The sequence below is a fragment of the Physella acuta genome, unplaced genomic scaffold (genome assembly GCF_028476545.2).
Source record: "Physella acuta isolate Inbredline_101_S28 unplaced genomic scaffold, ASM2847654v3 ptg001068l, whole genome shotgun sequence".
Taxonomy (NCBI): domain Eukaryota; kingdom Metazoa; phylum Mollusca; class Gastropoda; family Physidae; genus Physella; species Physella acuta.
This window is the reverse complement of record NW_026732585.1, coordinates 251,349-272,420: the sequence shown is the minus strand read 5'-3', so window position 1 is coordinate 272,420 and position 21,072 is coordinate 251,349. Positions and strand designations below refer to the sequence as shown.

Here is a 21,072-nt window from a genome sequence, read left to right as displayed (position 1 = left end):
ATCAAGATCTAGATCTAGATCTAGAATAGATTTAGAATCTAGATTCTAGATCTTGATCTTTTTACCTCAAAGCCAAAGCTTCCTTGTATACTGCTGCATTACGTCCTCTAGGCTTAGCACCTCGTTTTTTAGCTCCAAATTTATATCCTCTTCTTGGCATGTCGATAAGCTAGAATAATTACTAGATTCTAGATCTAGATCTAGAAAAGATATATAGATCTAGATCTACGCTGTTGATCGGCCACGAGGCTTTATTCAAAGTTTCAAACTGAGCTATGTTGACAAAAGCGTCTATATTTAGACATCCGGAATGGGAAAACCCCACATGCGCACAAATGTTATTACTTAGAAACCGCTTGAGGAAACAAATACAACCAATGGAATTACTCTCTTTTTAGAATCTTTTATTGATGAAAAAAAATTAATAATTAAAATGTGTCTGTTCGAATATGACGTTTTTTTTATAGAATCTAGGTCTTTTTATAGACGAACAAATCTATATATAAAAACACTAGTTTTAATGCCCGCAAAATCCCCCAAAATTAAGTGTTTTTAACGGACACAAATTTTGAACATTTATAATAAATTATTTTGAAGATATGCACTTAAAAGTTTTAGCTGTGTACCCCAAAATATGGTAGAAGATTATGAATTCATAAAAACCTACGAAGGGGTTATAATATAATTTTTCCAGATGGCCGTCATAGTCGTAGTTTCCATGATTTTTCGACCATTTTTTATGGTAACGCATATAGATCTATAGATGCACCTTAAAAGATGTAAAAAATAAATGTTTTCTAAAGAGTAGGCCTATTAAAAAAGATTTTTTTGCCGGCGCGTATGCCCTTAAACAAAAATAAATATATATAGGCCTATATATATTTCATTTTCTCCAGAAGAATATAGGGCTACATTAATGAGCAAATTAATTTGCATATTACATAGTCAAACATCCTATTAAGAATATCCTTCCATAAATGAGCTTCGTTTTTTCTTCACCCAGAATAGAGTTCTGTGTAATACATAGTTATAGCACACAGCTGCCATATCTGGGCGCCCGGGGACAAACTTTTCGATTTGCACCCCCCTCTCAAAGTTTCGATTTGCAACCACCCCCTCAGACTTTCGATTTGCACCCCCCTCAACCTTTCAATTTATTTTTCCAACCCATTTTGGCGCCCCTAAGGTCGGCGCCCGGGGACATATGTACCCCCCCCCCGCGCTACGCTACTGGCCATATCTTTTAAAGTGTGTACTGAAGTTACAGATATTTGTTTATTGGTAATTCATTGGTAGTTTTTTTTTGTGTTTGAAATAATGTGCTATCCAAAGCATTTTATTTGCACATGCGATTTTTGTAAATTAATGAAATCGTTCTTCGATGTCATACTCTTTATTTTTCATAAACCGTCATAATATTGATAGTTATTACATTTTAAAATGTAAAAATTAAATATGTTGATCGCTGCATCAATGGGGTAATTCTTGCAATCTAATGTTTATAGCTGTTAAAAAAGAAGCGCTCTTCCCTTGAATGTCCGCACTGAATGCTTTAGACAGCAGTGTAAACCAGAATGGGCTGGCGACGTTAAAGAAGAATGTAGATCTCAGCATGATTTCCCCCGGGCCAAGCTCCAGAGTGCTGACCGTCTTGTAGAAGTGACATCCGCGCACAACCAAATAAACTCGATACCCGATGAGCGGAACGTAACTTACAAAATAGCTGATTAAAATGGCAATGATACAAAATTTAGTGCGGGATACATATTTACTGAAGCTGGTAGGCAGAGAGGTATTATTCTCATCGGGTTCTGTATCGATTCCCTGGGAAATGTTGACACGTTTCTCCTTCGAATAGTCCTCAGATATGTCTGTTAAATTCGCGGATGTATGCTGTGCTTTATGGAACTTCACTACACTTCCCGTCTGTTCCAATTCGTTATTTGTATCTGCGTCCACTTCACTCGATGCATTTTTCTTGCAATATTCGGTTAAGCCGCGATCGACGTCTGTTTCCCGGAGGATGCTTCCCGATTCGTCGCTGAGCTCGATGCTTACACTTTCAGTCATTAGGACCCGCTTGGCAAACACCCCTGACAAGCTTGTGAGGTTACTTGATCTGGCTGACACAATGTTGGAACTTACGGCGAAGATTGGGGTTTGTAAGCCGTCCATCCGGCTGCACAGGAACACATTGTTTTTCATGGCGTGGAGAGTTTTGATGACCCGGGCGTAGAGAAAGGTAACCATGAAAAACGCCAGGGCGTTGCACGAAAAAGTTGCGATGAAAAACGCGTTGACGAAGACGGTGTCGAAGAAGTGCTCGGTCTTGATGGCGCAGAGCTTGGCGTAGAAGTGGTACTCGTGGGTTCTGTTGAGCGTTCGGTTGAGCGAGCCGGCGGGGGAGATTTCGAGAAGGTACTGGTTCTCTCCTGATGTTTTGGTGGCGTGGACGCTGAGGCTTTGCTCCCCGTACAGGAAGAGGACGGGGATGTTGACCACACAGCTGACCACCAGGGACTGGACGCAGACCTTCGTGGCCTGCTCAACGCTGATCCCTTGCTCAGTGGATCGGCAGATCTTGTTGTACCTGAGGGGAGGAATCAGATACAAGTTGACGTATACCACGCAGCAAGGGCGTAGCGAGGGGGGGGGGGGGGGCGGGGGGTGCGGACCGCACCGGGTGACACCATTTAGTTGAGGGGGGGTGCAAATCGCAAGTTTGAGGGGGTGCAAATAGAAAACTTGAGGGGGGGTGCAAATGGAAAGTTTGAAGGGGGGGGGGGGTGCAAATCGAAAACTTGAAAGTTTAACCGCGGGAAGGGTCGCTACGCCTCTGGGGGGGGGGGGGGGGTGACACCATTAAGTGCCGCACCGGGTGACACCCGACCTCGCTACGCCACTGCCACGCAGGCACGTTTAGGAGTACTGGTGATACAAAAGACCATTTTTTTCTTTCAGACAGTTTTCTCAGTAGAAAAAAATTTGAGGGGTGGGGTGGGCGCACACAAATTTCCGAGGGGGGGTGGTGCAAAAACAGATTAAAGTATATATTTTATATTTAAATTATAGGCTTTAACACAATATAAAATGTAGGCAAATGGGACAACTATAAAAAGGAAAACGGGACAGTATCAAAGGTAGGCAAACAGGACAATATATAAAGTAGGCAAATAGGACAACTACAAAAAGTAGGAAAACAGGACAGTTTGTAGGCAAACAGAGCAATTAAAAAAAATTAAGCACATATTAGACATCAATAAACAGTACAACATGACTCATATAAATACAACAAACAAGAAATCTTTCTAAAAGAACATCAAGCAAGAATATAAATACAACAAACAAGAAATCTTTCTAAAAGAACATCAAGCAAGAAACACGCATACATGATAAATCACGATTACCTTTCCACTGCGATGCCAACAAACACCAAGGTCTGATAGGTGTTTAGCACAGTCTGTGTGTATTTGGAGGCCTGACACAGGTAGGACGAGGGGAAGTTGAGGAACTTGACCAGCATGACGATCTCCAGAGGGATGACCAGCACACAGGTGAGAAAGTCCTGGCACGCGAGGACAAACACACACATGCGCGTCACGCTAACTCGGACATGTTGCGCATGCGTGACCAGCGCCACGATATTCCCAATACACCCGGTGATTAAACAGACGGCAAGGTAGGTGACGGCAGGGAGAAGAGCGCGCTTGAAGAAAAAGAAGTCGACCCCATGGTAGGGTTGGTAGTGTAAAAACTCGTGGAAGAGAGCTGAGATGCTGATGTTTACTGGGATTGAAACGTTGCTGTGGGCGGTGAAGTTTGGGTGGTAGTTACGTTGCTGCATTGGCGTTTGGCGAGGAGGTACGACAATTTGCTGAAGCGTTTTGTGGTGTCTATTAGGTACAAGTGTTCATCTGTCGTTCTGGAGATAGGCCTACACTGGTCTTGACGTAGTATCTGGTGGAGATGGGGGAAGCTTTGGGTGCTGTGTGCAGCAACTGGTGATGGATATATCTGGGATAAAAGAAATGTCAGGGTCATTGAAATATTGGATTAATCATTCAGTCTCGTTAACTTACCCAAAAGCCAGTCTTGTAAGTAACATAACCTTAACTTGAGCAGTCTAGTAACATAACCTCAACTTGAGCAGTCTGGTAACATAACCTCAACTTTAGCAGTTTAGTAAGTAACATAACCTCAGAGGCGACCCTTCCCGGCGCCCGGGGACAAACTTTTCGATTTGCACCCCCCCCCTCAAGATTTTGATTTGCACCTCCCCCCCTCAAACTTTCAATTTGCACCCCCCCTCAACCTTTCAATTTATTTTTCCAACCCATTTTGGCGCCCCCTAAGGTCGGCGCCCGGGGACATATGTCCCCCCCCCCCCTCGCTACGCTACTGTATAACCTAAACCTTAGCAGTCTAATAAGTAGCAGCCTCAACTTTAGCAGTCTAGTAACATAACCTCAACTTTAGCAGTCTAGTAACATAACCTCAACTTTAGCAGTCTAGGAAGCAGGGGCGGAACTACAGTGCCGCCAGACCCCGCAATGCGGGGGGGGGGGGGGGCACGCCATTTAGGGGCCCACAGCCGACCATAATAAGTCTAGTAAGTAAAATAACCTAAAATTTAGCAGTCTAGTAACATAACCTCAACTTAAGAAGTCTAGTAACATAACCTCAACTTTAGCAGTCTAGTAACATAACCTAAATGTTAACAGTCTAGTAACATAACCTCAACTTTAGCATTCTAGTAAGTAACGTAACGCCAACTATTTCAGTCTACCCAGTAACTTAATTCATACTGTAAAAGTTGAATGTAAAAACAGAATTTAATTTAAAAAATTGTAATATAAAATCTAAGACCCGGACGGAACGTGTGGTAAACGAAGTTGAACTTATTTCTTTCCTTGACTTCCGCATTTACCACCTTCTCCTGGGTCAGAGCTGGGTGGACTCCTGACGTTCATTTAACCAGAGCCGGGGAACCGAACATGAGACTGAACATTTCAAGTGCTCTACCACATCACCACTTGAATTTCGTAAAAGCGTATTTTAAATAATTTTAAAAATTTTATGTAATAAACCAGAGTCGTATAACATTAGGTTCATTAAATTTTTTAGAATTTTTCCATAGTAATATAATAAACGAAACCGCGATAATATGTTTTGTTTGAATCTCTTTAGTACTAGATTCTAAATCCTTACATGTACATCTAGATCTATTAACTATTGATATTTTAGGGTTAAACTAAAAACAATAACTTGATCTATACAACATAAACATCGAATACCTATCAACAACCTCAACTGGGCCGCATTGAGGTTATGTTTAGCTGGTGTCACAACTTACTCTGGCCTGTGGTCAGTTGTTATTATAGCTTCAAGCTTGGCGATGGTGATCAACAAGACATGAAATATTTCATCTTACTTTTAGAGAAACACGAAATGTGTTACTGTATGTACAGGAAGTAGATAATGAGCCATGTTGTGTGATATTGTGTGCACCGGTGTCGCAGTAAATGTGTAAACTTGAGGTGCGAAGTTTGTTTATTTAGTGCGTGTTTCTATTGACTGCACAAGACGCAAGCTTGCAGCGTGTGATTTGTGTTCCCAAGTTCTTAAATTAATACTAATGTTATCCCCCTTAAAAGTAAAAATTCCTCTTTAGACAAAGCAATCCATTGGGCAGATGCAGTAGAGTTCATATGTTTCTTGACTTCGGCACATTAACGGATAATGTAGTCAACCGGTTTTACTTTCCCTAACATGAGTTAGGTACCCTTCAGAGCTGGGTGAATTCTGGGACGATTTACTGACTTGAACCCGGAATCGAGCTCGAGACTTTGGGTTAGCAGTCTAGGGATCTACAGCCCGGCCACACCTTCCCATGTCCCCCCCCCCCTCCCTCACCCCTACAGATTCGTTAGTTTTGAGATTTTGTTTAATCGAACCATGATCTAGTATTCTAAAACTGTCTGATTTTAATTATATAGATGGCGCTGAGACAGGTACATGCAACTTTAGTCCAGTTTTTTGTATTGTATTTGAGCAATCTCAATTTTTTTTTAAATTAAATAACTGGATCGTAAATTTGGAAGAACTAAGGAACTGTAGTAACTGTCGGCTTATATGGTGGTCAGTAGCTGTAAGTAATGAAATAGAACCTTTTTATCATTACTCAGCCAAGTATTGTTTGATTACTTGCTTGCCAGCCTTAACGTTGGTACCACCTAAGATAAATTCCTGATCATGTCGCCAAAAGTCCTGGATTGTAACAGCAAGGGTTGAGAAAATAGTACTGTAAAAATAAAAAAAATAAAGCTGACCCTGACGTGATTTGAACACATAACCTTCTGATCTGGAGTCAGACGCGCTACCGTTGCGCCACAGAGCCACTTACTATTGCTGGTTTGTATATATTTATATAAGCCAATACCCTTTAAATGCTATAAACACGACACAGCTATACATTTCCTTATTTATTTATAGATATCTCTACTAACCCACTGGAAAAGATCTAGTCAGGTAGGCATTGAAATTTTCTAGGAAAATCCCCCCATTCACAGGGAGACAACTCATAGTGATTAGCTAACAATATCTGTCAGTCTTACTTGCTTGCTGCTATTTTGAGATCAGTAATCAGGGAAATACTCTGATGGGTACCTAACTCACGTTAGGCGGCTGGGCATAGTGTTGACCACACTATCTCTTCACATGCCGAGGTCATGGAAACAAGTGAACTTTACTTCACTTGGCCCCATAGACCGTCAGGTTTGAAAGGAAAACTTTACTTTTACTATAATCTGGGAAATCGCATCAGCATTAGAAGAGGCTGCTTAATATTTTTTTAAACAAAGTCCGCATTGAAATTAAAGTAGTATTTGACCATTCATAAATAAAAGAATAATGAATGCCTGGTCTTCAGATATTTTTAGCAACAATAAAAAGTTTTATAGTTAGTTTTAAATATTTTTTGTTGGGAGGTCAATATTTTATTTTGGTTCTGTTTATTTGAAAGGGTCTCATTAGTGTTGTTATGTGTTCAGAATATTTTGTGCTTTACACTAATTAAACAGTTGCGATAAGATTACCTTAATCTCGGCCACTATATGTAGACATAAAGGTAAATGTCAATTTAAAATTTTGCTACTAACAAAAAACACATCGATTTTTATGCGTTTTAATTCTGATGTCATTTTATGCCAAAAATAAAGATGTCATGCACATATATAAGTGGTCTCTATGGTAGTCACTAATAAGGTCAATTGCACAGTTTAAGATTGATCCATCTATTCGAGGATCTCCGGGCATAAAGTCTTAACATAAACTTAATAAAATACCATGGCATATCTTTAACTTTATATTGTAAAATTCGATTCTGACACGAACACAGTACAGCTATGTGTTTGTTATTCAGCTAAGCAGGTTTCATTAACATCGTCTTTTCACTTTCGTGCTTAAGACACATGGGGGGGGGGGGGTAGATTAAGCAGCACTATACCCAGCTGCCTTTCGTACTAAATGAATAGTAAATTTGGTAGAACAACGGAAGTGTAGTAGTTGTCGGCTTATATGGTGATCTGTTAGCATAAGTACCCTTTTTGACAATGCTTAACCAAAACACTGGTACCACCTAGTATAAATTCCCGATCATGTCGCCGTAAGTCCTGGATTATTTTGAACAAATAGTGATGCAGATATACAAAAACTTAGCTGACCCTGACGTGATTTGAACACATAACCTTCTGATCTGGAGTCAGACGCGCTACCATTGCGCCACAGAGCCACTTACGGTAACTTGTTTGTATGTATTTATATAAGGCGAAATCCTTTAAATGCTTTAAACACGACACAGCTAATCGTATCTCTATTTCCTTATTTATTTTTAGATTTTTCTACTGACATAGTTTTACCCAGGTAATGGTTGAAATTTCCAGGAAAATTCCCACTTCACAGGGAGGCAACTCATATAGATTAAACAAATGGATTTACTCTTACTTACTTGCTGCTATTTTGTTATCAGTAATCAAATAAATCGCACCCGCATAACGAAGAGTTGTATAACTAAAAAACCAAACAAAACAAGAACATCGATGAAATTAAAGCAATATTTGCCCATTTATTAATAAAGTGTTCTGATCAATCTCATAAGCCATAACATTTAAGCACCAATAATACGTATTATAGTTTGATTCCCGATTTAATGTTGTTCCACCATCATCATACATCATTGAATCACAATATTTAAAACACCAATGTCCGCTTTCTATTGTTTATATTCGTTATGTTCTTATGAAAGGCTTTATATTAGTGAAGTGTATTCAGTATATTTTTATGTTTTACATCATTCGTAATAGTTCCGATAATATTACAAACATTACGCCCCAAAATGTAGACACACTGTATAATTCTAGTTTAAAATTTTAGCGACTAATAAAAATATATACATTTTTACAAGCTTTTATTTAACTCACTTCCTCTGTCGTCAGTCTAGACGGAAACGCAGGAGTGAAAATTCGGACAGTTCTACTTGACCGATACGATTCAAAGTTGGCACGTGGGTCAAGACATGAAGACAATGCAATCTGAAACTAAATTTGACTTAATTGGATGCCTAATTAATTTTTTATGAATTAATAAAAATTTGGACCGAATTAGTAGGCATGTCTAGCCAACCACACCACACGCGTCATCATCTTCAATAGCTGCGCCATCACGTAATGGCTGCGTTCAAAAACCATTGCGCGCCTACTGAACGTGATGTTCAGTAGGCGCGCAATGGTTTTTAGTCATGTAACTATTGTAACTCTATTGTAAATAAAACATGTAAAGTACTGAAAAAAAAATTCATAAAAAACGTTTTAATAACAAGCTTTTATGTAATGATGCACTAAAAAGTAGAAAATAAATTATAGACTACTATTTAAATAACTATAAAGAAAAGCGTGGGTGTCTTCCTTAACATTAGTAAAGGTATCCAATACTGCAATAGGTACTAAAGTACTAAAGTGACCCACGCTTTTCTTTATAGTTATTTAAATAGTAGTCTATAATTTATTTTCTACTTTTTAGTGCATCATTACATAAAAGCTTGTTATTAAAACGTTTTTTATGAATTTTTTTTAGCGCAATTTCCTTACAGGAAGTGCGATTATTAACTCGTCATTTCTGGATGGATGTGTGTCCGCAGCTTTAAGTCGTATCTCCTCCTCAACGAAGCAATATCGAGGACTAGCTCCAAAAGCAAATATGTCAAGCAAGTTCCGAGGATGATTGTGGGCCAAAAAAATTCCCGAAATTCCTTCCTGGATTTCCCGGAAAAGCCAAAAAAACCTCGAAAAAATGCAGTATTTGGCCCATATCTCGACCACCAGACCACTTAGCGACTAGAAACATTTACCAATAGATTCCTGCCATAATTTAGAACAATATTGCCGAAGAAAGTTTTCAAAAATATCCTTTCGTTCGTTCACAAAAAATTAATTAAGGAAATTGCGCTTAAATTGTCACTAGACTTTTTATTAACTTGTTTTATATCGATTCTGTTGCGTTTTGTTTCTGATGTCATGTTATGACAAAAGTATGGTAAGGGGTGGAAGCAGGCGTTGTAACTGAAATAGCAATATAAACATAAAGTGATATTTCAACGCCAAGCGTAGACAAAGGTACAGAATATAGTCCAAGTAAAGACAGAACAGACAGACCCGACGGGTTCCGAACCTACCATTCCACACGGCACCGAATCGCCTCGCCTTCCATGCCTCAAGTCAGACGTGTAACCGATTCTACCAATCAGCTCTACACAAAATAGAGCTTTCTTGGCAGACCACTATCATAGCATGTGACACGGAAGACGCGGGCTGGCGTGACCTCTGAACCCTAAAGGGTCTGACCGCTAGCCTCATAAACACAACAAGGACTATTATTCGACCAGACAAGCGACACAAGTATAGGGACGACGATACAGACAAATAGTAGCTTCCTTGAATGGGTATAGTGTAAACATGGTAAGGGGTGGAAGCAGGCGTTGTAACTGAAATAGCAATATAAACATAAAGTGATATTTCAACGCCAAGGGTAGACAAAGGTACAGAATATAGTCCAAGTAAAGACAGAACAGACAGACCCGACGGGTTCCGAACCTACCATTCCACACGGCACCGAATCGCATCGCCTTCCATGCCTCAAGTCAGACGTGTAACCGATTCTACCAATCAGCTCTACACAAAATTGAGCTTTCTTGGCAGACCACTATCATAGCATGTGACACGGAAGACGCGGGCTGGCGTGACCTCTGAACCCTAAAGGGTCTGACCGCTAGCCTCATAAACACAACAAGGACTATTATTCGACCAGACAAGCGACACAAGTATAGGGACGACGATACAGACAAATAGTAGCTTCCTTGAATGGGTATAGTGTAAACATGGTAAGGGGTGGAAGCAGGCGTTGTAACTGAAATAGCAATATAAACATAAAGTGATATTTCAACGCCAAGGGTAGACAAAGGTACAGAATATAGTCCAAGTAAAGACAGAACAGACAGACCCGACGGGTTCCGAACCTACCATTCCACACGGCACCGAATCGCATCGCCTTCCATGCCTCAAGTCAGACGTGTAACCGATTCTACCAATCAGCTCTACACAAAATTGAGCTTTCTTGGCAGACCACTATCATAGCATGTGACACGGAAGACGCGGGCTGGCGTGACCTCTGAACCCTAAAGGGTCTGACCGCTAGCCTCATAAACACAACAAGGACTATTATTCGACCAGACAAGCGACACAAGTATAGGGACGACGATACAGACAAATAGTAGCTTCCTTGAATGGGTATAGTGTAAACATGGTAAGGGGTGGAAGCAGGCGTTGTAACTGAAATAGCAATATAAACATAAAGTGATATTTCAACGCCAAGGGTATGACAAAATAAAAAATAAAAAAATCATACATACATATGCGGTCTATATGGTAGTCACTAATAGAGGCGAATGTACTGTTTATGAATGATCTTCCTATTTGAGAATCTCCAGGGATGTAGTCTTAACATAAAATTTATAAAATAACTTATTATCGAATTTCTATTATTAGGTTGTCTTCGCATTTTAAAATTCGATCTTGACACTAACAAACAGAGGCGTAGCGAGGGGGGGGGGGACATATGTCCCCGGGCGCCGACCTTAGATGGGGCGCCAAATTGAAAGTTTGAGGGAGGTGGAAATAAAAAGTTCGAGGGGGGGGGGTGCAAATCGAAAGTTTGTCCCCGGGCGCCGGGAAAGATCGCTACGCCTCTGCTAACAAAGTATATTTATTTCTTGTGGTTACAGCTATGTGTTTGTGATTCAGCTAAGCAGGTCACATCACCATCGTATATTACCGTATGTGCCCAAAAAGTAGGCAGATGAAGTAGAGTTCATCTGATTGAATGAGTGTGAACAGCACTATGCCCAACTGCCTTTGTTCAGAGCAGGGTGAACTGAGTGACGTCGTACAGACTTCTAATATTGGTTCAATGTAATAAATTTGTGTATATCCTTGCTGGGTATTTTCTTAGAACAAACAAATATTAATTAATTAATTAAACGATGTATACCGGTGTATTGTTACTAAATTGTTGGATAGTAAATTAGGTAGAAGAAAATAACCGTAGTAGTTGTCAGCTTTTGCGGTGGTGAGTAACCACTACCTTGTTGTCAATGTTCAACAAAGTCCTCCTTGATTCCTTGCATGTCTGGCTTGCATTATTTTCATTTCATTCACGTTGGTACCACCTAGTATAAATTCCCGATCATGTCGCCTAAAGTCCTGGATTATTTTAATATCACAGTGGTTGAATAAATAGTGATGCAGACAAACAAAAACAAAGCTGACCCTGACGTGATTTGAACACATAACCTTCTGATCTGGAGCCAGACGCGCTACCGTTGCGCCACAGAGCCACTTACGGTTACTTGTTTGTGTATATATTTATATAAGCCAATATCCTTTAAATGCTATAAACACGACACAGCTATTCATTTCCCAATTTTCCTATTTATAGATTTTTCTACTGACATAGTTTTACCCAGGTAGTGGTTGAAATTTCAAGGAAAATTCCCACTTCACAGGGAGGCAACTCATATAGATTAACTAAATGTCTTTTACTCTTACTTACTTGCTGCTAATTGTGGATCATTAATCGAAGATGTATCTGCTGTTTGATATTTATTTAATTAAAATATTATTTAATTAAATTTTTAAATAGTGGTTTAACCATAAACGTTCCAAGATTCATCTCGTCTTTCAGATTAACTTAAATAAAATATTTAATTAACCTGTCCAACACTGATTTCACCATAAACGGTCAACCCCCTGCATCTTTTCTTACTCACACATAATGTGCATGTAGGTTGTTCACCTTTTATCAAAGACAATCCTGTAAGACATGGTGCCGGGGGAAGAAGACGAGGGAGACAAAGGAGAAGCTGGCATGACCATACTATGGACTGGACCTGACTGTCATTTGCTGCACATTTGGACTGGACCTGACTGTCATGTGCTGCACATTTGGACTGGACCTGACTGTCATTTGCTTCACATTTGGACTGGACCTGACTGTCATTTGCTGCACATTTGGACAGGACCTGACTGTCATGTGCTGCACATTTGGACTGGACCTGACTGTCATGTACTGCACATTTGGACTGGGACGATGGCACGGTGTTGTGAAGAAGACAGAAGTCCCGCAGCAACAATACTGGTTTATGGTAAAATAGTAACCTCCACTGAATGACCATTGGTCAACTGATTTTCCTCTATTGTTTACAAGGCATAGCCTCCAGGTTTCATATTATAGTGTGTATCATCCAGAATAAGGGGAGAAAACGTATGCCCTTGTATTGGTAGTGATTATACAAGGTTAATCTCCCCTTGTTGTGCAGCCGTGTGTTGCTTCAAGGCTATGTAACTTTACCCGGTCTTGTGTTATTTTCTTTTTATTGCCCATTTCTTATTACAGCTATTAATATTCTAACTTATATTGCATTAATAAATTTATGTATGCCCTTGCTGGATATTTTCTTATATATTCATTTAATTAATGTGAACCGGTGCATTGGTACTTAGTTATGAGACCATGGCAATATTTTTTATTGATTCTTTCCTCTTTTTAATTATCATTAAAATATAGGCCTTTGTGAAATATATAACACGCATCAATAGATTCGTGAAATATTACTACAATGTTTCTCGGTAGAGATGAGGTAATGCTATCCCTTCTATCGTTTAAATCATTTCTCTTCAAACGTAATGGGGAGATGTTTACATCATTTGACTACACATTTAAAATATTTGTTAAACTAATTATTTAGACATTTTTATTTAAATAATAAAAAAAAAACTTTAAAAAAAAAATGAAGTTGTACAATTCTGTAATGGATGTGTTGATGCTGGGGTCTTACACACGCGCACAAACAAAAAAACCGACAAACAGAAACAAGTACACGTGTCCCGTATTTCCCATTAACCGTCTTTCTTTATTCGCGTGCTGTAAATACACCAGTGGTACCACTTCCCGGCATCTCTTCTACGGCCCCCCCCCTCCCCGAACGAAATGAAATTTATATAATTTATATTGAAAATATAAACTTTTAACAGTGTCCCCCCCCCCGTGAAGAAAGTCTAACGCCCCCCCCCCCCTCCGAAAATTTCAAGTGCCCCCCGGAGAAAAAAGTCTGGAAGAAACACTGGCAATAAAAAATACATTTATTTCTTGTGGTTACAGCTTTGTGTCTGTTATTCAGCTAAGCAGGTTTCATTAACATAGGTTTTTCACTTTCGTGTAAAATAGGGGGGGGGGGGGGTAGATTAAGCAGCACTATACCCAGCTGCCTTTCATACTAAATGAATAATAAACTTGGTAGAACAACGGAAGTGTAGTAGTTGTCGGCTTATATGGTGATCTGTTAGAATAAGTACCCTTTTTGACAATGCTCAAGCTCAACCATTTCCTTCTTAATTTCTTGCATGTATGCCTTGCACAATTTTTGTATGATTCACACTGGTACCACCTAGTATAAATTCCCGATCATGTCGCCATAAGTCCTGGATTATTTTGAACAAATGCAGATAGACAAAAACATAGCTGACCCTGACGTGATTTGAACACATAACCTTCTGATCTGGAGTCAGACGCGCTACCGTTGCGCCACAGAGCCACTTACAGTAATTTGTTTGTATATATTTATATAAGCCAATACCCTTTAAATGCTTTAAACGCGACACAGCTATTCATTTCTCTATTTCCGTATTTATTTATAGATTTTTCTACTGACATAATTTGAGCCAGGTAATGGTTGAAATTTCTAGGAAAATTCCCACTTCACAGGGAGGCAACTCATACAGATTAAACAAATGGATTTACTCTTACTTACTTGCTGCTATTTTGTTATCAGTAATCAGAGAAATTGCACCAGCATAACGAAGAGTTGTATAACTAAAAAACCCAAACAAAACAAGAACATCGTTGAAATTAAAGCTTCTTCTTCTTCTTCTTCGTTCTTAATTATTAGTGTTGAAGGGGGTCGAGATTTATCTGCCAGTAGGTTTGAACTCGAGACATTGTTCGAATTTATCAACCATGAGCTTTTTGCCGACTCGACCACGCCTCCAACACAATTAAGCGGTACGTGTCAACTGGTTATGCGCCATTCATTGACTCCGATTTCAGCCTGCTTTTCTTTTCGGATTTGCTTCCATAGCCTTTGTCCAACCAAGAACAAACTACAAGGCAGCAGTTGTTTAATTTTGGAGTTGTCTCTCATGAAGGAGTGGCTGTCCCCAGCTAACGAGCCTCATCTGCCCGAGGGTTCGAACTCGAGACGTTTCGGTTTAACAACCATGAGCTTTACCGACTCGACCACGCCGACCCCCGAAATTAAAGCAATATTTGGCCATTTATTAATAAAGTGTTCTGATCAATCCCATAAGCCATAACATTTAAGCACCAAAAATACGTATTATAGTTTGATTCCCGGTGGAATTTTGATTCTACGCCACAACTTATCGTCGAATCACAATATTTAAAACACGCATTCTCTTCCACTGAAGGTGCTCTCGCATACATTTTTTAGGAACAACATTCTAAAAATCTTTTAAAATGACCGCCCTCTGGAGACAAGTTGGACTAAATTACATAAATTACTCTCAGATATGTGCTAAAGTTGTAAGAAGGGTCCTTTAAGAGCCTCACAAGACAAATGTGTTTGGAAGAGATGACAGTGTCATTAAAACAGCCAAATGGGAAAATGGAAAAATAGTTAAAACAGTTGCAGCACAAGGAAAAGAATAGACTTTTTAGGACAAATTTATATATGGATGTTGAATGGTCGCCACCTTGGATTGCTTGTCGTCATGAATGGGACTTTTTCTTATAGCTAGCTCTGTAAACAATTTTACTGCAAACTTCCTGTTTTCTATTATGTTATTCAATGGAAATTTGTCAGTGTTCTTATGAATGAATGTTTTATTCATATGAATAACAAAATAAAATTATTAAAAAAAAAATAAAATAAATAAATTAAAATAAATAAATTAAAACACCGATTTCTGCTTTATATTGTTTATATTCGTTATGTTCTTTTTGAAAGGTTTTATAATATATTAGTGTTGTGTATTCAGTATATTTTTATGTTTCACATCATTCGTAATAGTTCCGATAATATTACAAACATTACGCCCCAAAATGTAGACACACTGTATAATTCTAGATTAAAATTTTAGCGACTCATAAAAATATATTTATTTTTTGGATATCGATTCTGTTGCGTTTTGTTTCTGATGTCATGTTATAACAAAATAAAAAATAAAAAAATCATACATACATATGTGGTCTATATGGTAGTCACTAATAGAGGGTAATGTACTGTTTATGATTGATCTTCTTATTTGAGAATCTCCAGGGATTTAGTCTTAACATAAAATTTATAAAATTAATTATTATCGTATTTCTATGATTAGGTTGTCTTTGCATTTTAAAATTCGATCTTGGCATTAACAAAGTACATTTATTTTTTGTGGTTACAGCTATGTGTTTGTGATTCAGCTAAGCAGGTCACATCACCATCGTATATTACCGTTGGTGCCCAACAGCACTATGCCCAGCTGCCTTTGTTCAGAGCAGGGTGAACTGAATGACGTCGTACAGACTTAATATTGGCTCAATGTAATAAATTTGTGTATATCCTTACTGGGTATTTTCTTAGAACAAACAAATATTAATTAATTAATTAAACGATGTAAACCGGTGTATTGCTACCAAATTGTTGGTTAGTAAATTAGGTAGAAGAAAATAACTGTAGTAGTTGTCAGCTTGTGCGGTGGTGAGTAACCACTACCTTATTGTCAATGCTCAACAAAATCCTTGATTCCTTGCATGTCTGGCTTGCATTATTTTCATTTCATTCACGTTGGTACCACCTAGTATAAATTCCCGATCATGTCGCCTAAAGTCCTGGATTATTTTAATATCACAGTGGTTGAATAAATAGTGATGCAGACAAACAAAAACAAAGCTGACCCTCACGTGATTTGAACACATAACCTTCTGATCTGGAGTCAGACGCGCTACCGTTGCGCCACAGAGCCACTTACGCTTACTGGTTTGTGTATATATTTATATAAGCCAATATCCTTTAAATGCTATAAACACGACACAGCTATTCATTTCCCAATTTTCCTATTTATAGATTTTTCTACTGACATAGTTTTACCCAGGTAGTGGTTGAAATTTCAAGGAAAATTCCCACTTCACAGGGAGGCAACTCATATAGATTAACTAAATGTCTTTTACTCTTACTTACTTGCTGCTAATTGTGGATCATTAATCGAAGATGTATCTGCTGTTTGATATTTATTTAATTAAAATATTGTTTAATTAAATTTTTAAATAGTGGTTTAACCATAAACGTTCCAAGATTCATCTCGTCTTTCAGATTAACTTAAATAAAATATTTAATTAACCTGTCCAACACTGATTTCACCATAAACGGTCAACCCCCTGCATCTTTTCTTACTCACACATAATGTGCATGTAGGTTGTTCACCTTTTATCAAAGACAATCCTGTAAGACATGGTGCCGGGGGAAGAAGACGAGGGAGACAAAGGAGAAGCTGGCATGACCATACTATGGACTGGACCTGACTGTCATTTGCTGCACATTTGGACTGGACCTGACTGTCATGTGCTGCACATTTGGACTGGACCTGACTGTCATTTGCTTCACATTTGGACTGGACCTGACTGTCATTTGCTGCACATTTGGACAGGACCTGACTGTCATGTGCTGCACATTTGGACTGGGACGATGGCACGGTGTTGTGAAGAAGACAGAAGTCCCGCAGCAACAATACTGGTTTATGGTAAAATAGTAACCTCCACTGAATGACCATTGGTCAACTGATTTTCCTCTATTGTTTACAAGGCATAGCCTCCAGGTTTCATATTATAGTGTGTATCATCCAGAATAAGGGGAGAAAACGTATGCCCTTGTATTGGTAGTGATTATACAAGGTTAATCTCCCCTTGTTGTGCAGCCGTGAGTTGCTCCAAGGCTATGTAACTTTACCCGGTCTTGTGTTATTTTCTTTTTATTGCCCATTTCTTATTACAGCTATTAATATTCTAACTTATATTGCATTAATAAATTTATGTATGCCCTTGCTGGATATTTTCTTATATATTCATTTAATTAATGTGAACCGGTGCATTGGTACTTAGTTATGAGACCATGGCAATATTTTTTATTGATTCTTTCCTCTTTTTAATTATCATTAAAATATAGGCCTTTGTGAAATATATAACACGCATCAATAGATTCGTGAAATATTACTACAATGTTTCTCGGTAGAGATGAGGTAATGCTATCCCTTCTATCGTTTAAATCATTTCTCTTCAAAAGTAATGGGGAGATGTTTACATCATTTGACTTCACATTTAAAATATTTGTTAAACTAATTATTTAGACATTTTTATTTAAATAATAAAAAAAAAACTTAAAAAAAAAATGAAGTTGTACAATTCTGTAATGGATGTGTTGATGCTGGGGTCTTACACACGAGCACAAACAAAAAAACCGACAAACAGAAACAAGTACACGTGTCCCGTATTTCCCATTATCCGTCTTTCTTTATTCGCGTGCTGTAAATACACCAGTGGTACCACTTCCCGGCATCTCTTCTACGGCCCCCCCTCCCCGAACGAAATGAAATTTATATAATTTATATTGAAAATATAAACTTTTAACAGTGTGTCCCCCCCCCCCCCCCGCGAAGAAAGTCTACCGCCCCCCCCCTCCGAAAATTTCAAGTGCCCTTCGGAGAAAAAAGTCTGGAAGAAACACTGGCAATAAAAAAATACATTTATTTCTTGTGGTTACAGCTTTGTGTCTGTTATTCAGCTAAGCAGGTTTCATTAACATAGGTTTTTCAGTTTCGTGTAAAATAGGGGAGGGGGGTAGATTAAGCAGCACTATACCCAGCTGCCTTTCATACTAAATGAATAATAAACTTGGTAGAACAACGGAAGTGTAGTAGTTGTCGGCTTATATGGTGATCTGTTAGAATAAGTACCCTTTTTGACAATGCTCAAGCTCAACCATTTCCTGCTTAATTTCTTGCATGTATGCCTTGCACAATTTTTGTATGATTCACACTGGTACCACCAAGTATAAATTCCCGATCATGTCGCCGTAAGTCCTGGATTATTTTGAACAAATGCAGATAGACAAAAACATAGCTGACCCTGACGTGATTTGAACACTTAACCTTCTGATCTGGAGTCAGACGCGCTACCGTTGCGCCACAGAGCCACTTACGATTACTTGTTTGTATATATATTTATGTAAGCCACTATCCTTTAAATGCTATAAACACGACACAGCTATTCATTTATCTATTCCCCTGTTTATTTATAGATTTTTTTCTACTGACATAATTTAACCCAGGTAGATGTGAAATTTCTTGGAAAATTCGCATTTTACAGGGAAACAACTCATACTAATTAACTAAATGGCTTTCTCTCTTACTTACTTGCTGCTATTTTGTGATAAGTAATCTGTGAAATCGCACCAGCATAAAGAAAGGTTGTATAACTAAAACATAAACAAAACAAGAACATCGTTGAAATTAAAGCAATATTTGCCCATTTATTAATAGTGTTCTGATCAATCTCATAAGCCATAACATTTAAGCACCAATAATACGTATTATAGTTTGATTCCCGATTTAATTTTGACCCTACACTAAAGTTTATCGTCGAATCACAATATTTAAAACACCAATTTCTGAGATGGCAGATAAAATCAGTTGAATTTTGTTAATTTAATCCAATGTATATTATTTAAACTCGTGTGTATTTCCATTTGGAACCTTGTGTGTGTGTGTGTTTTTTCTTTCACATTTTATACATTGTAAGTACTTTTTTTTCTGTTTTATTTCTTGTGTGTGTTGCCTGGTCCCGGATGGGCCTCACGCACAACTATGTCGGAAAAATACATCAAACGGCTATTCCTGCCTAAGTTTGGCATGGCAGGACATGCACCAAAAACTCTAGAGATTTTCATAGAAGAGGGTTTTTCTTTAGCTACACTCACAGCTGACGAACTAAAAAGAGAGCTATGTATGTTATGTAGCCTATCACCAGCTGAATTTGAAGGTCTGTATAACTATGGGACACTGCGTAAATGGTATGTCACCATTAGATCAAAGGAACTATATGAGAAAATGCACCTAAAAGAATTTCACAGAGATTTGCCACCTGGGGTAACATCCAGATACAGAGTGCAGAGAATATCAATAACCCACGCCGATAAATCTGGGCAAAGGGGCATGCTGAAATGGCTGCCTTCCAAGACAAGCGACGATGATATAATGGCGATTCTGAAATCTATAAGCAGTCAGGACTCAACACCAACATTTAAGAGAATAGACCAATCAAATGTGGTCCAATTCACCATCTCTCTGGAGAAAGAAGATGTGGAGAGTGTGCCACACTATATTATACTTACAAATGAGGCCAACAAGGAGAGCAGAGTCCTTATAATCCTCAATGGGAGGAGGGTGCAATGTTGCCACTGCAACACAGACAGACACCTGCCTAAAATGTGTGAGCATTTGAGGACTCGCGCTCTTGACGGCGTCCAGCTAGTAGATGGACAGTACAGGGCAATTGAGCCTTGGGATGCAAATGATAAAGAAGAAGTTAGGGAGCATCTAAGTAACAATAGAAATTTCTTAAAGCATTGGGACAGTTATGATGTTGACGGAGAAAGACAAAATGAAATGCTTAGAGAAGCAAGGCATAGAGAGGTAGAAGATGCCTTTGGAGTAGATGGCCAAACTGAAGCACATCATACTACTGCAGAATCACAGCAAGTTAACGAAAGCGTAACAGAAACCACCATAGAGGCCGAAGCCATGGAGACAATAGCGATCAGAAATTCCATAGTAACAGGGTCTCAAAAAGATGGGAATCAAGAAAATTTGGAGGCTGTCGACGAAACAATAAATGATATTCTTCAAGATAACACTAGTTCAGAAAACATAACGAAACCGCTAAAGAAAATTAAAAGCTCACAAAGTATATCAGCAACAAAGGTATCAGGTCAACTGTCATATAGTCAAGCAATCAGTTTCAAGTAAAAATCAATTACCTACAGTAAAGCCACCTCAAAGGGTCGTGACCAGGGCCCAACGGGATAGCAAACCAGCGGCTGGAAAGTTTGGCGTTAAAAGACCACCACCATCCAGCCCTCCAGAAACAGATGTTCGAAAGAAAACCCCAAATAATTCATGCTAACTCTGGCAACATTGAACATCAGGGGGGCTAGGGACAAACACATTATATAAACAACATAATAAATAAACACAATATTGACATCCTACTTTTACAGGAAACTAACATTTGAACTACAGAAGAAGCAAATAAACTAGATGCATAATTAATATCGACAGTCTCAAGCTAAACATCACTTGATCAGCCCTCAAGTAAATTAACATTAGAACAGTCTTCTGTTTCCCAGGTTTTTAAAAG

General features: G+C 38.6%; 1 protein-coding gene and 6 non-coding genes across 7 annotated transcripts; all 7 read right to left on the bottom strand.

The window, feature by feature from the left end:
- Positions 1 to 1,385: 1,385 nt before the first annotated feature.
- LOC131955464 (uncharacterized) lies at positions 1,386 to 5,452 on the bottom strand. Its single transcript, XM_059319602.1, has 3 exons — positions 5,354 to 5,452; positions 3,408 to 4,014; positions 1,386 to 2,590 (listed from the first exon to the last, which is right to left on the bottom strand). Exons 2-3 carry the CDS (start codon positions 3,842 to 3,844, stop codon positions 1,471 to 1,473), a joined length of 1,557 nt encoding a protein of 518 aa, XP_059175585.1. The 5' UTR covers positions 3,845 to 4,014; positions 5,354 to 5,452; the 3' UTR covers positions 1,386 to 1,470.
- Positions 5,453 to 6,325: 873 nt separating this feature from the next.
- Positions 6,326 to 6,397, bottom strand: Trnaw-cca (transfer RNA tryptophan (anticodon CCA)). The gene has a single exon. It is a non-coding gene; the product is annotated as a tRNA-Trp (tRNA).
- A 1,320-nt stretch (positions 6,398 to 7,717) lies between these two features.
- On the bottom strand, positions 7,718 to 7,789 carry Trnaw-cca (transfer RNA tryptophan (anticodon CCA)). The gene has a single exon. It is a non-coding gene; the product is annotated as a tRNA-Trp (tRNA).
- Positions 7,790 to 11,872: 4,083 nt separating this feature from the next.
- On the bottom strand, positions 11,873 to 11,944 carry Trnaw-cca (transfer RNA tryptophan (anticodon CCA)). Its single transcript has one exon. It is a non-coding gene; the product is annotated as a tRNA-Trp (tRNA).
- A 2,184-nt stretch (positions 11,945 to 14,128) lies between these two features.
- On the bottom strand, positions 14,129 to 14,200 carry Trnaw-cca (transfer RNA tryptophan (anticodon CCA)). Its single transcript has one exon. It is a non-coding gene; the product is annotated as a tRNA-Trp (tRNA).
- Positions 14,201 to 16,556: 2,356 nt separating this feature from the next.
- Trnaw-cca (transfer RNA tryptophan (anticodon CCA)) lies at positions 16,557 to 16,628 on the bottom strand. Its single transcript has one exon. It is a non-coding gene; the product is annotated as a tRNA-Trp (tRNA).
- Positions 16,629 to 18,778: 2,150 nt separating this feature from the next.
- On the bottom strand, positions 18,779 to 18,850 carry Trnaw-cca (transfer RNA tryptophan (anticodon CCA)). Its single transcript has one exon. It is a non-coding gene; the product is annotated as a tRNA-Trp (tRNA).
- Positions 18,851 to 21,072: the final 2,222 nt, after the last annotated feature.

What these genes read in the sequence shown, in the direction of transcription:
- LOC131955464 (XM_059319602.1), bottom strand. Translation starts at nt 3,844, where the DNA reads ATGCAGCAACGTAACTACCACCCAAACTTCACCGCCCACAGCAACGTT. An exon ending in GTTGGCATCGCAGTGGAAAG is followed by an intron (nt 2,591 to 3,407) that starts GTAATCGTGATT and finishes TCCTCCCCTCAG; the next exon opens with GTACAACAAGATCTGCCGAT.